The sequence below is a fragment of the Dipodomys ordii genome, unplaced genomic scaffold (genome assembly GCF_000151885.1).
Source record: "Dipodomys ordii isolate 6190 unplaced genomic scaffold, Dord_2.0 Scaffold46, whole genome shotgun sequence".
NCBI classification, from domain to species: domain Eukaryota; kingdom Metazoa; phylum Chordata; class Mammalia; order Rodentia; family Heteromyidae; genus Dipodomys; species Dipodomys ordii.
In genome coordinates, this window is record NW_012267262.1 from 9,689,374 (window position 1) to 9,705,851 (window position 16,478).

Below are 16,478 nucleotides of genomic sequence, written 5' to 3' on the forward strand. Positions count from 1 at the left end.
TGCATGCATGAGGCCCTGGGTTTTATTCCTCAGCACCATATAAGCAAAAAGAAAAAAGCCGGAAAGTGGCACTGTGGCTCAATTGGAAGAGCGCTAGCCTTGAGCTGAAGAGCTGAGGGACAGCGCCCAGGCCCAGAGTTCAGGCCCACAACTGGACCCCCAAAAATAAAAAATAAAAAAGATAAAGACCATAAAGCTTGTATAGATTTCTTTGCCCCAGTGGCAAAAGAAAATTATATGGGAAGTTTATATTTTAAATATCACATTCTCTAATTTCTAAAGTCTTATATTTATCAACACTGGTACATGGAATTTAGCAAATCAGTGTTCATTCATCAGAAAGATTAAATGCTTTTGCATTCCAGGAAACTACATGAAAATTATATTCCCCCCTTTGTGTGACACCAATTTTGTATTATTATTTCATTTATGGAATATGCTGTCAACCTCACAGTATGAGCTTTGGAGAGAAGGTTTCATTTAATAGTTCTTCATTACAATACTGCCTACAGAACCTAATGATTAGTTCACTTAGGCTTGACATTCGTAAACTAGCTTTCTCTTGATAAAAGGTAACTTTGTTAGCATTTCTAAAATTCAGACTAATAATTCTGCTCTTAGACATTTAATAATAAATACAATATTTAGCTTCATTACAAATTTTAAACATTTTAAGTGTATTAAAATTTTTTAATACCAATATCTGGTTTTAGGTTTTATTTAATAACTTAGTAATTAGGGAAATTTATAAGGCATTTTCCCCCAGAAAATCATGATCTGATAAAGTCTTTCAAGTATACAATTACTTTTCGGGCTGCCAACATCAAGAAAAGTTTTTTTCTATTGTTAAATTATTATTAATTGGTAATGTTTGAAATACTATAATGCTCAAAGTAAAACCTATCTTAATTTTATAATAAGAGTTCATTACCGTTTTTTTTATTTTATTTTATTGTAAAGATGCTGTACAGAGGGGTTACAGTTACATGAGTAAGGTAATAAGTACATTTCTTATCAAACATTGTTACCCTTCTATTTTTTTCCTACTATTTCTTCCCTCCCATTGCACTTTTAATATAGTTTGAAAGTAAGTCACTTACTTCTGCTTGTGCATTATGGTGTTCCTTTGCTGTCATTGAAAGAATTGCTTTCTCTGTGATTTTTTCCTTCTGTTCATTTGTGTCCGGGCTCAACTGGAAGAAATAAACGATTCCAATGATATGTGATATACCTCAGTGTGTCCGATAATCTGATTTGGTCCAGGGAAGAGGACCAAGAATCTTTAGGTCATTCTGATAATCTCCCTAAGTAAGGAATTTACAGATGTATCTGAGGTAGGCTAGAGAGGTGATGTTTTAATCTCGTAAGAGAAAAAGGGACACCAGTTTCTGTAGCAATTATTTAATTTTGCTTCAGCAGCATTCATAGATAATAAATAAATGAATGAGCATGGTTATGTCTAACAATTTTTTTTAGCATCTGTTAACTTATTTGTTGATTAGATCAATCTTTCACCAAGATAAAATCAAAATTATATAAATAAAATTCAAAGTCCTCAAAGATCTAGTGTTGGTATGGTATGAAATCATATGAATACTTTCAATTTAAAAATATCTACTGAAGGGGGGGAGGATTGGGTGGGGGCGGGGAGAGGCTGGGAAGGGATGTGAAGGGTAAACAAAGGAGGAGGCAACAATGCTTGATAAGAAATGTACTCATTACCTTGCTCATGTAACTGTAACCCCTCGGTACAGTATTTTTACAATAAAAAAAGGAAAATTAAAGGAAGGAATGGGGTTGGGAGGAATGCAGAATGATGAAAAGAGTAACATTGGGGCTGGGAAGGTGGCTCAGTAGTAGAGCGCTTGCCTTGCATGCATGAGGCCCTGGGTTCGATTCCTTAGCACATAAGCAAAAAGAAAAAAGCCGGAAGTGGTGCTGTGGCTCAAGTGGTAGAGCGCTAGCCTCGAGATGAAGAGGCGAGGGATAGTGCCCAGGTCCAGAGTCCAGGCCCCACGACCGGATCCAAAAAAAAAAAAGAAAAAGAAAAGAGTAACATTGAACAAGATGCGTTGTATCCACAAATGTCTTTGTTGAATGGCAAGTCTTTTGTACAACTTCTTAAAGATGAAATAAGTCATAAGTAAAGGGAAAGAATATTTTAATCAAGTCCTGGACATGTGCTTTCATCTGTGATAGGCAAACACCTGGGAATAATATGGAAGAATAATATTAGAATTATCATTCATCTCAAGTGATTAGACCATGTTATATTCCCACCAGCAATATAGGAATGTTGTTCCATATTTTTATTAACCAATCTTGTTTAAAAGGTGGTAGGCTGAATTTGGTTGTTAGGCAGTGGTTTGCTACTCCCTGCCTAGCCTGAGGACCATTAACAAATAGGTTTTTTGATTATTACTTTTATTTTGTTTTTGAACATCACATAAGATTATTTGCTCTCTCTGAAAGTATAATTTATACTGTGATAAAGTGATACAGGGGCATCACACTAGAAAAAAAAACTTAAACATAAAACTCAACTTCCACACATAGAACCAAGATATGGACTTGGGCACAAGTTGCTAAGTCTCCTCAGTCATTGGTACAGAAAGCTCTCATATCAAGAGGAAAGCAGCATAGAAGACTGCAGTGAAGAATATTCATCAAGCTATGTATTTTTTTTCCTGTGCTGGCAATGGAATTCAAAGCCTTGTATATGCTAAGCAAAAGTTCTATCAGTTAGATCCCTAGCACTTGGATTTTTGTTGTTGATGTTGGTTTTTGTGGCTTTAGGTTTTAGTTTTAGTTTAGTTCTCGTTTTTTTTTCTCTGAGATTAGGTCTTCTCAAGCTACCCCTGAACCCCTGAACTCACAATCTTCCTGCCTCTGCCTTCAACATAAAATTAGAGGTACATGCCACCATATCCAGTCAGCTCATCTATTCATTTTGTTCATTTATTTGCATTAATGTTATGCTAAATTTATTCCAATGCCATAAGTTTTTGTTTCTTCCGGGTTTTTTTTTTTTTTTTGGGTCCGGTCATGGGGCCTGAACTCTGGGCCTGGGCGCTGTCCCTCAGCTCTTCAGCTGAAGGCTAGCACTCTACCACTTGAGCCACAGCGCCACTTCCGGCTTTTTTCTTTTTGCTTATGTGGTGCTGAGGAATCGAACCCAGGGCCTCAGGCATGCAAGGCAAGCACTTTAACCACTGAGCCACCTTCCCAGCCCCCCGGGTTTTTTTTTTCTTTCTGGGATATCTTTTTCTTCTGTGCAACCTCCTCTTCTGGTCTAAGAACAATTTGCTCCTTTCAGGAAGGATGATCTCAGTGTGGCAGGGGAAGCTCAAGGATGGGTTAATCCTATCATGAACTCTGTGAGTTCAACAGCATGTCTCAGGTGCTTTGTTCACCTGCATGTGTTCTATGACCAGGGATTCTATGTCTATCCCTTGAGTTCAGCATGACTCTCTGCATTCTTAAGCTTGTGCAGCAGAAATTCAGCACTCTTTGGGAGCCATCGACCCTGTGTCCAGCCTCACTGTTTGGCTTGGGCATACCTGCCAACTTCACCATTGTAATGCCAGAATGGCACACATTGATTGCTTCTTCAAAGTGATATCTTTCAGACACTTGGTAGCTATTCAGATATGCATACTCTTGATGGCCTGGGCTGTGTCTCTGCTGTTCTTAAAGTGAACACGAGGATTTGAACCTCCTGACTTGCATGATTTTGGGAGATTGTAGGTTTCAAGAGAGTAGTGAACCATTTTCGTAGCTCACCCCAGGCTGCTTACAGGAAGAGAGCTCATCTATTCTTAACAAACATTATTTCTAAGTGCAAATATTTTCAGAGTAGTTTTTTTAAGAGAACTAAAGCACAGATATAATGTGGTGTGGTACCATAACAGGTCAGTCACAAATTTTAATGAGATTTTTTCCCCCCAGGCCAAGAACTCCTTCCAATTGCTTTTCAAAAGTGAGAATTCTTTACCTTTTGAAAATACCACAGCTGGAAAAACAATCTAACATTCAACTCCCAAAGAAGTATCACACTGACCAGTGAAAGTGAAGGAAAACACACCAACATTGCTGAAAAGCACCACACGTGTCACAGCAAATATAGAGAGTGTTTAGCAAGTCCGTAAAAATAGTTGGCAAAATATAAGGATACACATATGGAACCTCCTCTAGAAATACACAAGCCACTCCAAAAAAGATATATTTTAATGTAATTGCTGAGAGAAAATTATGAGAATTAAAAGTCAAATGAAGAGAGTGAATATTCACCCTGAAGCACTAATAATATGCAGCACTAATAGCAGGTTTCCCTGAAAACTCAGGACATGACAACAATAGTAAGATTCTTCTCTCCTGTCACTTTGGATGAGAACATCCTGTTTCTTCATTAAGACAAAACTAAATGCTTTTGACTTGCTGTCATTATCTCAAGTATGTGAAATAATTCCTGTGTTGATTAAGCACAAAAATTTGAACCTTACTTTTCACGTATTAAAAAGATCAGAAACTTTCCTGGGTATCAGTGGCTCATGTCTGTAATCCTAGCTACTCAGGAGGCTGAGACCTGGAAGCCTACAGTTCAAAGACACCCTGGGCAGAAAATTCCAAGAGATTCCATCTCCAAATAGCCAACAAAATGTCAGACTGGACCCATGGTGCAAGTGGTAGAGCACCAGCCATGAGCAAGAAAGCCTAGTATGAATTGATCAAGATGAACTGCATTCATAAGCTTCTTTGGTGATTAGCAACTCCTTTGTACAACTACTTAAAGATAATAAAAAATATTTTCGAAATTAGAAGGCCTAGAATTCAAACCCTGGTACAGGACCAAGAAAAAGAAAGAAGGAAGGAAGAAAAAACAAAAAGAAAAAAAATCAGAAACTTATCAGATTAATAATAATAAACAGAAAGATAGTTAATATTTTTGTGTACCTGTGAGAGACAAGTCCCTGTAAATAGAGTAGGAAAAAATCCAAATCACTTTACTCTAAAATGATCATGCCCCTTTAAGTATAAGAATAAAATCCCACAACTTCATTATGTACTTCAAAGGTAAACAAGCAAAATAGGAATGTTTAATTCATCATTTTGTGCTGGGCTTTGCTGCAGAGATTTTTAAAACATGTAACAAACGTTAGCCATGCATAATTAGGTTAAAATTGGACTCATTCAGTATTGATGAGAAAGAGAACAGAATTATCAAGAGACCAGTGAAGAATCATATATAACAGAAAGGAAGAAACAAAAAAATATTATGGTTTTGTCAAAGAAAACTGAACATCAATATTTTTAAGAAAATGATCTAATTAAATAAAAAAGAAGAAAAAAGAAAATTTCATTTCAAAGTGTTTAAGAATTAACAAAAAAGATCCACAGTCGAATGTGTATGTAATTCCAAAAATTATAACTGTGAGGCCAGAGGATTAGGAGTTGAAGCCAGCCTGAACTCTATAGCAAGAGCCAGTCAGAGAAGAAAACAAGGGGAAGGGGTGGGGGAAGGGGAAAGGAAAGTGGAAAGACAAGGAAGAAAAGGGAGAAGAAAGGGAAAGGAGAAGGGAAAAGGAGAAAAGGAAAAGGGAAAGAGAGGGGAGGGAAGGGAAGGGGATTGGAGTGGAGGGGAGGGAAACTTCCCACAAAAGTACTCTTGAAACAATTAAGGGAGATCATTTCATTGAAATTTGTTGTATTAGGCATACTTTGTGGACAGTATCACACATTCTCTTTTCTCTAAAGCCATCAAAGGTCATAGTTTAGTAATACATAACTCTATTCAAATCATGTAACACCTTGTAACTATAAACTAAAAAGCTTATAATTTTAAGGAATTCTTCAAACACTTGCTGTCTTACGTAGCTCCCCTATATAGACATTCTGAAAAAGGAAACCAGGCTCTAGACCTCCTGCCAGAGAAATGTAGGTACAACAGAAATGATCTTCTCTTGGGCTTATCATTTTCATTGTGGTTTTTCTCTTTCCCAAATATTTTTAGGTATGTTTATAAGACTCATACACTTATATGAACATTTAAATACGATAGATAAAATATATTTTCCAAGAGAAAATTACTTTAAAATGGTCACTCTGAAGTTCAGTTATTAATATCTTTAGAGAAAAAGGATAATAATTGAAACTATTTGGTGTAGATAGGGCTCATAATTCATACTGACATTCCAGATAAATAACAGACAAAGGGGGACAGCTCTGGTAATCCAATCAAATTCTCATGGTTTTGAGCTGTGGTTCACCAGGTAGTTGTTTTTCTTGTTTTGGTTTGTTTTTTTTTGTTTTTAGAACAAGAGACTCAGCTTTGAAGTACATGATAATATACTTGATAAATCAACATGTCCCAGCAAGAACACTAAATCTATTAAAACTCTAAGATTTTCTCTAGTAAATAGTGATCTATTAGTAAACTAGTTGATTCATATTTAACATGCAGATCAATACAGTCAATAGTTTATATAAACAATGAGTTGGTCCTTCATATCAGAATATCTAGAGCCTTCATATATATTGACAAGTTTTCCAATGGTCTGTTAATATACAAAAGACTGGGACAAATTACTTATTTATACATATAAAACATGGTTATAAAGGCCAGCTGCAGGTATTTTTTTGGAAAGTGCATTTTAATAAGATCCTATTCAGTTACAGAACAAACGGGGAAGAAGTAGTTTGCACTACAGAGTTTAGCAAAGAGCTTTCTCTTTTTCTAACCACGAAATCAATCATTTGTCCAGACTGTGGGAGTCAGAGTTAGTTACTGAAAAGAGCTTCGTATATAAACAAGTCAATAACTCATTGTGTGTTATTGTCGAGCTGAAGAAGTCGGCTTTCAAAAAGCTGCCCCTGCTTCTCTCAGAATGAATGTCACTGTATTCAGGGGTTAGGGGAGAGTCCTTTGTTTCTAGCCCTTGCTTTCTGCCATTTATGTATGGGAACGGGAGGTGGCTGTAAGGAGCGCAGGGAAGCCACTATTTTCTATCATGGATGTCCAAGTAAAACTATGAGTTCTGTCAGCCTAAATAATTTGCATCTGAAAATGCATAATGAAATTGATAAAGAGTGGCCACACACACACACACACACACACACACACACACACACACACACATGTTTGGCAAGAGAATTGAATGATAAATGAGCCTGTGCCAACTTAAATTGGATCAGACTGATACTCTTGGTTCCTTACCTGTTAACAAAGATAAATCCCAAACCCAAGCAATGGTTTGTAAAGTTCAAATGTATAAAATCAAACTGATGAACAGGTCAACATAGTAAATAAATGTTATCGGTGCTTTCCATAGTTGATTCTTGGACCTACCAAATTGGGTTTTCAAAGTTATGTGTGTGTATCTGTGTGTTATGTGTGTGTGTGTGTGTGTGTGTGTGTGTGTGTGTGTGTGTTTGAGAAGGGTAATATGCTTTAACATTTGTGATAAGGAAATTTCAACTACTTTTTAAGTACCTTTTAAAATTAATTTGAATATTTATACTTCTTAATGTATTCTCATTTATAAGATATAAAGTATATTTTATGTGATTCATCTTAATATTTGTTAGCCAGCTTCCATTTATCTGGAATCAGATAAGGGATTGTAAAGAAGCACATGAGCAAGTTTCGGGGTTGATCATTAGTTGAGACTAAGAAATACAAGTAATAGATGGTCGTTAATTGCATCTGCAATCTTTAAGTAAAAATCTTAGCTCTCAAGTAGACAAAGTTGTAGCTTCAGTCAAAAAGGATTAATATAGTAACTGGATCCAATGGCTCAAAATTGGAAATAACAGCAGTAAGTAATATGACCTGTTTCTACATTCAATAAGATATGCTAAGACACTTTTTAAGATACAAATAGGTCAAGAATAAAATACAGTAGGTTGAGGGGACAATTTAAAAAACAAGGAAAAGCTTAAAAATTGGCTTGTAGCATATCATAATTATTAAATATAGTATACACATATGAAGTCTTTTAAGGAACCTCCATACTGCTTTCCAAAGTGGTTGAACAAGTTTACATTCCCACCAACAATGCAGTATGGTTCCCTTTTGGCCCCATCCCCTCCAGCATCTGTTGTTATTAGATTGCTTGATTATAGCCATTCTAACTGAGGTGAGGTGGAATCTCAATGTTTTGATTTGCATTTCTTTTATGGCAAGAGAAGTTGAGCATTTCTTCATGTGTCTATTTGCCATTCTTATTTCCTCTTCAGAGAAGTTTCTCTGCAAGTCTTTAGCTCACTTATTTCTTGGGCAGTTGTTTCTTTGAGGATTTGTTTTTGGGAGATCTAATTTTTTGAATTCTAAGTATATTTTAGATATGAGGCCCTTGTCTATTGTTTGGCTCATGAAGATCTTTTCCCAATCCATGGGCTTTCTATTGACCTTGTTAGCTATGTCCCAGCAGCACAAATAATGTTTATCACAGCATTATTCACCATAGCTAAGATATAGAACCAACCCAGATGTTCCTCAATAAATGAATGGATCAAGAAAATTGCACAATGGAATTCTATGCTTCCATCAGAAAGAATGACACCACCTCATTTGTTAGGATATGGAAAGACTTGGAAAAAATTATATTAAATGAAGTAAGCCATGCCCAAAGAAATATAGGTCCAATGGTTTAAGAGCTGTTTCCTCTCTCTCTTTGACAACCATTAACTTTGGAACTCTCTGAATACCATGTGTTACTATGTTCTATCCTTTTAAATTCTGTTTTTGCCTGTTAGCCTGAAACAGCTCTTACTGACTGCAACAAGTTAGCAGTAAATACAGTAAATACTCCAGTATTTTAGAGCATCTGAGTATTCCTTATAACCCAAGATATCTAATTCAAATATTTTGTGTCAAAAATTTATATATGACAGTAAGTAATATAACAAAGATAAGGAATTAAAATTTACCAACATTCTTTGAGACCTTACCAAAACTACACCTGATGTCATTAAGATTTGTGACAAGAATGCTGTTTTTTCATATGAACAATGGAATTGTGAAACAAGGTAAGCAGTAATTGTGGCATAAAAGGCTGATGCCTTAAGAGAGAATCTGATTCTAAAGACCCTTCACTTTTCCTAATTACCATTTAAATATAACTAAATTCAGAAAACTTGGCTTATGAATTTCCCCATTAAAAGTAATGACTCATGAACTGCTGATAAGCCTTTTCTGGAGTCAAGAATAAAGAAGATATAATGTAAAAATAAAATATAAGACCTTTTCATCTGTCCTAGGGGACACTATAGGAAGAAGTATCGAATAAGGAGGCAGAAAATGAAAATAGCCCGAAGACTAAATCCCAATGGTATCTTTAGCAGAAGAGACAAGTGTTAGGAAATAGAAACAAGTCCTTAAGCAGAGAGATCCTCTGCTCCAACCCCCTCACCTTGGTCTGGAACACGGGGAGGAAGCTGACATGTAGAGAGACCTAGGAAATACAACATTGACCATATGGTAATGAATAGGCAGGCAGATGAAGGCCTGAGGTTCAGCATTTACCTTTAGTTCCTGTGCATCTTAGTTTATGAAACTGGTTGAGAGTTAGGCTGGGATATTTGCCTATTTATTGGCATGGTGAAGAAAAGTGACTATAATAAAGGAAATACCACTCCAGATATGGTCAAATGGGTGACTTAACTCAAACTTTGGAAGGTATCTGTAATATCAGAGGAAGTCTTGTGTAAGCTGGATCATCTAAGAAGCACCACCAACAAAAATATCTGAGCCAAAGGAAAAGCTACAAGCTTACAATGAGAATGAGTAGAACATCCAGCAACCAATGGAACATGAGTTATCCCACACTGACCAGAACCTGCTACACCAATGCATATATTCTACTATGTGTCAGCATGAGGCCAGAGGCCACTTCCCCCAGTGTGTTAAGATATAAAAGTCAGATGTCACTTTATTCTGTATACTACCAAATCCAGGTATGTCTGACTCTATTGCCCATGATTCTAATTATACCTTAGATATACTGGAAAATATGATAAATAAAGGAAGGAACTAGATAGGCCAACACAGATAAGTTGTAAAATTTTCCTTCATATTTGAAGCATAAAGTTATGCAAGCCTAGAGTAAAACTATTATAATTATATTCATAGGAATTTATTTTTATAAAATTAATAAGGAAATAAATTGTACTTAGAGTCACTAGTCTTTATTTTTAATGTTGCAACCAAACAAATTGGCTTAAGATCCATTGTAAGGAATTATTACTGAAACTTATTCCAGTCATTTATCTAACCTCTATTTTGTGTCTAAGATTATAAAAGAACCCAATGTCATAATTTTATTATTCTGAAAATATCTATTATTAATGAATCATAATACAATTAATGCAAAAATAACTGAGTACTAAGGTATTAATGGTTTTATATTCAATAATTAAGGCCTTTCTTTTCAGATATGCATAAACACAAGCATATATAAAATATTTGCGTTTTATATAAGTACAAATGATATCACATTGTTTCATTACTTAATAACTTGGAGATTTTTTATAACAATGCTATCAAATATCTCTTTAAATAGCTAACAATATACATTAATGTACATATTATCCAAAGCAAATAAAGTTTCAACTACACAATGGGAATAAGTGTCATTAACAATAACTGTTGCTAGTAATAATATTGTGTATTTAGAATTGCTAGGAGTAAATTATTGATGTACACATCACAGGTATGTGAGGTTACAAATATATTAATTTGATTTAATCTTACAATAATGTGTAAATATATATTAACATTGCATTATGCTCTATAAATATAAACAATTACATGTTAATTTTAAATAAAACTAAATTAAAAATATTTTATTCAGCCTGGTGATGGGAGTTCATGCCTGTAATCCTAGCTACTCAGGAGGCTAAAATCTGAGGATCACAGTCCAAAGCCAGCCAGGGAAGGAACATCCATGAGATTCATTTCCAATTGACCTCCAGAAAACTGGAAGTGGAGCTGTGGCTCAAGTGGTAGAGCTGAAGAGCTGAAGAGCTCAGGGACAGTGCCCTGGCCCAGAGTTCAACCAGAACTGCAAAAAAAATTTATTCCACCTGGTTCAAACTTTACATTTTATGAATAATATTAAGCTCATCTCTAATTTCAGGACAAGCTAAACTTTATGAGCTAGAAACCCATTGTCTTTCTATTTTCATATATCTTAATCCCTATTTCTGTTGGGATAAATCCTTTTTGCTCTATTCCATTAGAGAGAACTTAGTAACACAGCTACCTTCAACTGTAAGTCAGGCTGCAGTTCAACTGAAGTTAAACAAGGAAGAAAGGAAGAAAGAAAGAAAGAAAGAAAGAAAGAAAGAAAGAAAGAAAGAAAGAAAGAAAGAAAGAAAGAAAGAAAGAAAGAAAGAAAGAAAGAAAGGAAAGGGAAGGAAAGAAAGGAAGGAAAGAGAAAGAAAGAAAGGGAGAGAGAAAGAAAGGAAGGAAGGAAGGAAGGAAAGGAGCGAGAAAGGAAGGAAGGAAAGAAAGAAGGAAGGAAGGAAGAAAGGAAGGAAGGAAAGGAGGGAAAAGGATGATTTTAATAAAAGGCCAAAAATCTGTACCACATGCTCTATATAGGGTGACCATATGCACTACCCAGACCAGAACATGCTTCAGTGTGAAGTACCAAGGTGGAGATAACAAGAGAACTGTTTGGGGGGACTTCTCTTCCCTTATTTCTCCTCTTAGTAAAGTTCTCTCTAATCCTTTGCCAGGTTGACCTCCATGAGACAGTTCTTCACATACCCAGAACAGTGTATGTATCACATCAGCACATCAGCCACGAGGTTGCCCACGTCTTTCTCCCTCACAACAAACGAACCCTGTGTTGCATGTCAAAGGGGGACTCCCGTGTGGCTGTGTATCAAAGGGACATGCTACATGTATGTTACAAGTGTGTTACAGGTTATAGGGAAATGTGCAATGCCGTTCGAGTTAAGGACTGTGACTTCAGGAAGTTGTTTGGGTTATCTGAGTGGGCCAAGCTGAATCAAATGAGTGACCACCTGTAATCCTAGCTACTTGGGAGGCTGAGCCCCGAGGATTGTTGTTCGCGGCCCAAGCAGGCACAGAAGTCCATGAGACTCAGCTCCATTGCTGCCCTTGGAATGGCCGCAGAGAGGCTGCCGCAGCAGATGGTCAGATGCCGGGGCTGGGATCCTGTGCTGGCCAGCGGCTGCAAGCGCCTTTATCCTGGACCCCAGACAGCAGTGCGACCACTCAGCACTCTGTCTGGCAGAGACCGAGCTGAGCTCCCCCTGACTTACATCCCACAGACACTGTCAGATACTCAGTTCGTGTTCTTCTGTGTTTGTGTTCCGCAGCAGTGGTAGGAAACTCACATTCAGATGATGGAGATAATCTAGACTACGGCACTGTGTCTTTTAGTACCCCGTGTATGACAATACTGTAGTACATGAGTCAGTGAAAATCTATTAGAAAATGCAGTGTGCCTCAATGACAACAGCCCTTTAGGGGCTTGGTTTAGGGTACCCACTAAGAGGCGTGGCGTGGGGGAGTGAAGGTGGGCTCTCAGGGGGCCAAGGGGCGACATTGGAGCGTCACCTGGGCAGCCAAGAGAAGGGCCCTGTGCAAGATGCCAGCTGGAGCCTGGCCTGCGGTCCACAGGTGTGGGCCGCTCCCGGCCCGCACGGGAGAGCTCCTCTGCGGACGGAGACAGGTAGGTGTCAGCTGGCAATGCCCCCGCCCGGCCTGGCTCTGCTGGAGGCTCAACCTAATCACCAGCAGGATGCACGGAGCCCTCCCAAAAATAAGGGGAAGAGGCGTGCTATGTGGGATCTAGTCATGTAAGCATCTGTGTCCAAGTCATTAGAGAAAACACCCGGCCTGGCTTTGACCTTAGCGGACCCATTGGTGCGCAGAGAGCACCCCAGATTCTGTGCTGCCATCGTGGGAAGCCACAGAATTGCACATCAGAAGACGGATGGACGGGGAGAGAAGGATCTTCTTGAAGGATAGATACACAGGTTTTGGGGGTTTTATAATGTTTGTTTTTTTTGTGGGGTTTTTTGGGTCCGGTTGTGGGACCTGCACTCTGGGCCTGGGCACTGTCCCTCAGCTCTTCTGTTCAAAGCTAGTGCTCTACCACTTGAGCCACAAGGCCACCTCGACTTTTTCTGCTTATGTGGTGAGAGGAATCAAACCCAGAGCCTCATGCATTCAAGGCAAGCACTCTACCACTGAGCCACCTTCCCAGCCCAGGATACATAGGTTTTTAAGAGAATCATTGACATGGTCCAACATCTCATTACTTCTTCTGTGACAGATCATCTTCATCATGAGTAATAGACAGCCAAGTTAGTGAAACATCTCAGAAGTTAGAAAGTAAGCCATTGGCCTGAGAGCAGCCCATATACTTGTTGAAATTCCTTGATTTTTCTTTCTACTTTAATGTAGTATGCCTACACTTTCTACACTGTTCTCATGGCCATTCTTGAGATTACTGGTACTTTGCCCACTGCTGAGAGATAACAATCATGACTGGCTTCTGTAGGATGAGGTAACTGGTTCAGCTCCAACAGTATCCCAGAGCTGCCTAACTGCCTAATTTGCCCAGAAGTGACAGGATTTGGGAGACTTATGAATTGTTTCTGGACTCCTTTCACCAAGATAACATCAAAAGTGAAGGTGATTTCCCAAAGATGAAGCCAAAAAGCAAAGGCCTTCAAGGACAAGGCCCTCTTGGGCCCAAGACACTGGAGCTGTAGAAACAGCCCAAATAGCCGGGCGCTGGTAGCTCACGCCTGTAATCCTAGCTACTCAGGAGGCTGAGATCTGAGGATCGCGGTTCAAAGCCAGCCTGGGCAGGAGAGACTGTGAGACTCCTATCTCCAATAAAACCACCAGAAAACCGGAAGTGGCGTTGTAGCTCAAGTGGTAGAGCGCTCGCCTTGAGCTGAAGAGCTGAGGGACAGCGCCCAGGTCCAGAATTCAAGCCCCACGACCGACAAAAAAAAAAAAGAAACAGCCCAAATAACCTTAGAAGAACATCTCCAAAGAAACAAGCTTGATTTACTATGCCTTCCATTTTCCCATGACCATGGAACTGGCCACAAGGGGGACACAAGGCAACAATGTTCACCCAGAGGTCAAAAAGGCTGTGAAGAAGTTCTGTAACACTAATGACCAGTAAATACCCTGGTGTGGACTGGCAGAGAGAACCATATGTTTCTGTGTCTCCTGTTGATGATACTCTGGGTATTGTCCACAAAACTTTTGGTTGTTTAAACTAAATCTAGCTGGTTAATTTAAAATATAACTTTCTGTAGCACAACAAAAAAAATGTGCCTATGAAGTTTACCGTGAAGAAAAGTTGGTCTAATTCCATCATTGTATAAGCAATGGGTTGACTTTTATACTGCACCAGTGTACGGTGAGGGTGCTGACCCTCAAATCTGGCTTTTTTCAATATCGGATCAAAAATATTTAAATCTTAAGCAGAAAAAACTCGATCTGACTTTTAGGAAGTTTCTAAGCTCTAATTTAAGATGAAAAATCTGACCATATCACTGCCCACCCAAGACTGTTTACTCCTTACTACTGACAGGATAAGAACTCACACTTTTAGATCATCAGTATATGTCTCTTGCTTCTTTATATAGGCCTTATCACCACTCATCTCCATTGCATTCTCTCCTGTCTCACTCCTCCTTAGACCATGTCACAAGAACTCTCCTGGGCACTGAAACCCCTACACTCTTCCTTTTTTTTTTGTTTTTGGTCAGTTGTAGGGCTTGAACTCTGGGCCTGGGTGCTGCTCCTCAGCGCTTTAGCTCAAGTCTAGCGCTCTACCACTTGAGCCACAGCACCACTTCTGGGTTTCTGAGTGGTTTATTGGAGATAAGAGTCTTATGGAATTTCCTTCCCCAGGCTGGCTTTGAACCTCAGTCCTCAGATCTCAGCCTCCGGAGTAACTAGGATTACAGGCGTGAGCCACCAGCGCCCGGCTACCCCTACACTCTTAATGCATGAAGCTTAAGATTTATTCTTCACTTCCTCCATCCCAAACCTCTTGGCCATAACTACTACCATAACTACTGTGCCATAGCTCTAAATTCTGTTGCGGATTGTGGCAGACACCGGATTTAAAAGTAGAGTACCATACTTTCTAGCATGGAGCAGTTACTCAGGTGCATGCATGCACACCACTCACCGATACCCTTGGCATACTTTACACTGTTACATTTCCTACAACACACTCCTTGACCCTGACCCCTCCTCATCATAGTTGCATATAGTGAAGCCTTGTCTCAATAAAAAGTAGACATATTTTAATGAAACACTTTTTAACTGGCCAAAGTTATAAATATTTATGATGTAAAACAAGATGCTTTAAAGATATGTATGGACTGTGGAATGTCTAAATCAAGTTATTGACCTATGCTTGGCTTCCATTCTTAACTTCTTGTACTGAAAACACTAAAAATCTACTCTCAGCGGTTTTCATGTATTCAGTACATTGTTACTAACTAGAGTCACCATGTTGTGCCATAGATCTCTTGAATGTACTCCCTTATTTCATATCTTTTAGTCGACATTTCCCTCTTACCTAACACCCAATTGTAACTCAGAGTAACTGGCCCATTCTACCCTCTGTTTATTTAACTTTGACCAAAAACAAAAAAAAGAAAACTCTCCTTTTTGGGTGGAGGAGCCTTGTGCTTACTAGGCAATTTTACTCTACCCCTTGAGACATGCTGCAATCCCTTTCAGTTTTTCAGTGAGGCTGTCAGGTTGCCCAGTTAGGTGGTCACTGTCAGACCTAAGTGCTCCTATCACCTCTGCCTCCCAGGTAGCCAGGATTACAGGTGTGAGTCACCACATCCAGTTCATTTTTTAAGTTTTTAATAAAGCTTGTTGAACAGATGAATTATAGCTTTTCAAATTCACACACTTGGAAAAATAAAAATACTGAAGAGTTTCTTTATAAATGTTTGGAGGTGTCCCTTTTTAAACATTCAAACATATAAACCAAATGAAATAAAATTAACAACTTTTGTCGGTTCAAACTTTACCTAAGATTCCTTAGGTGGGAGAGGGAAGGGGAGGGGATGATACATCTGCAGGGCACCAATGGCTCACAGCTACTCAGGAGGCTGAGATCGGAGGATGGTGGTTCAAAACCAACCCAGGTAGGAAAAAATCTATGATACTCCTGTTGCCAAGAAACCACAGAAAGAAGTAGAGATGTGGCTCAAGAGGTACAGTGCCAGCCTTGAGCAAAACTAGCCAAGTCAGAGTGTGAAGCTCCAAGACCCAATACTGGGGCAAACACACACACACACACACACACACACACACACACACACACAAATACAAACACACAGTTGGTAAGCCTGATTTGTAATTAATGCTCTGCTTCTATCTCCCTTCCAATTACTAGCACTGGAATATCCCCGGGTCACAATACTCAAAAACGGTTTCCTACATATTT

General features: G+C 38.5%; 1 protein-coding gene and 1 pseudogene across 1 annotated transcript in view; both read right to left on the minus strand.

Moving 5' to 3' along the window:
- Positions 1–3,770, minus strand: part of LOC105988058 — a 131,068-nt pseudogene extending 127,298 nt beyond the window's left edge.
- A 9,113-nt stretch (positions 3,771–12,883) lies between these two features.
- Dcdc1 (doublecortin domain containing 1) overlaps positions 12,884–16,478 on the minus strand; it is a 118,913-nt gene continuing 115,318 nt past the window's right edge. The window contains exon 9 of the mRNA XM_013019549.1: positions 12,884–12,991. Within this exon, the coding sequence (XP_012875003.1) occupies positions 12,884–12,991 (108 nt within the window). The remainder of the gene's footprint in view (positions 12,992–16,478) is intronic.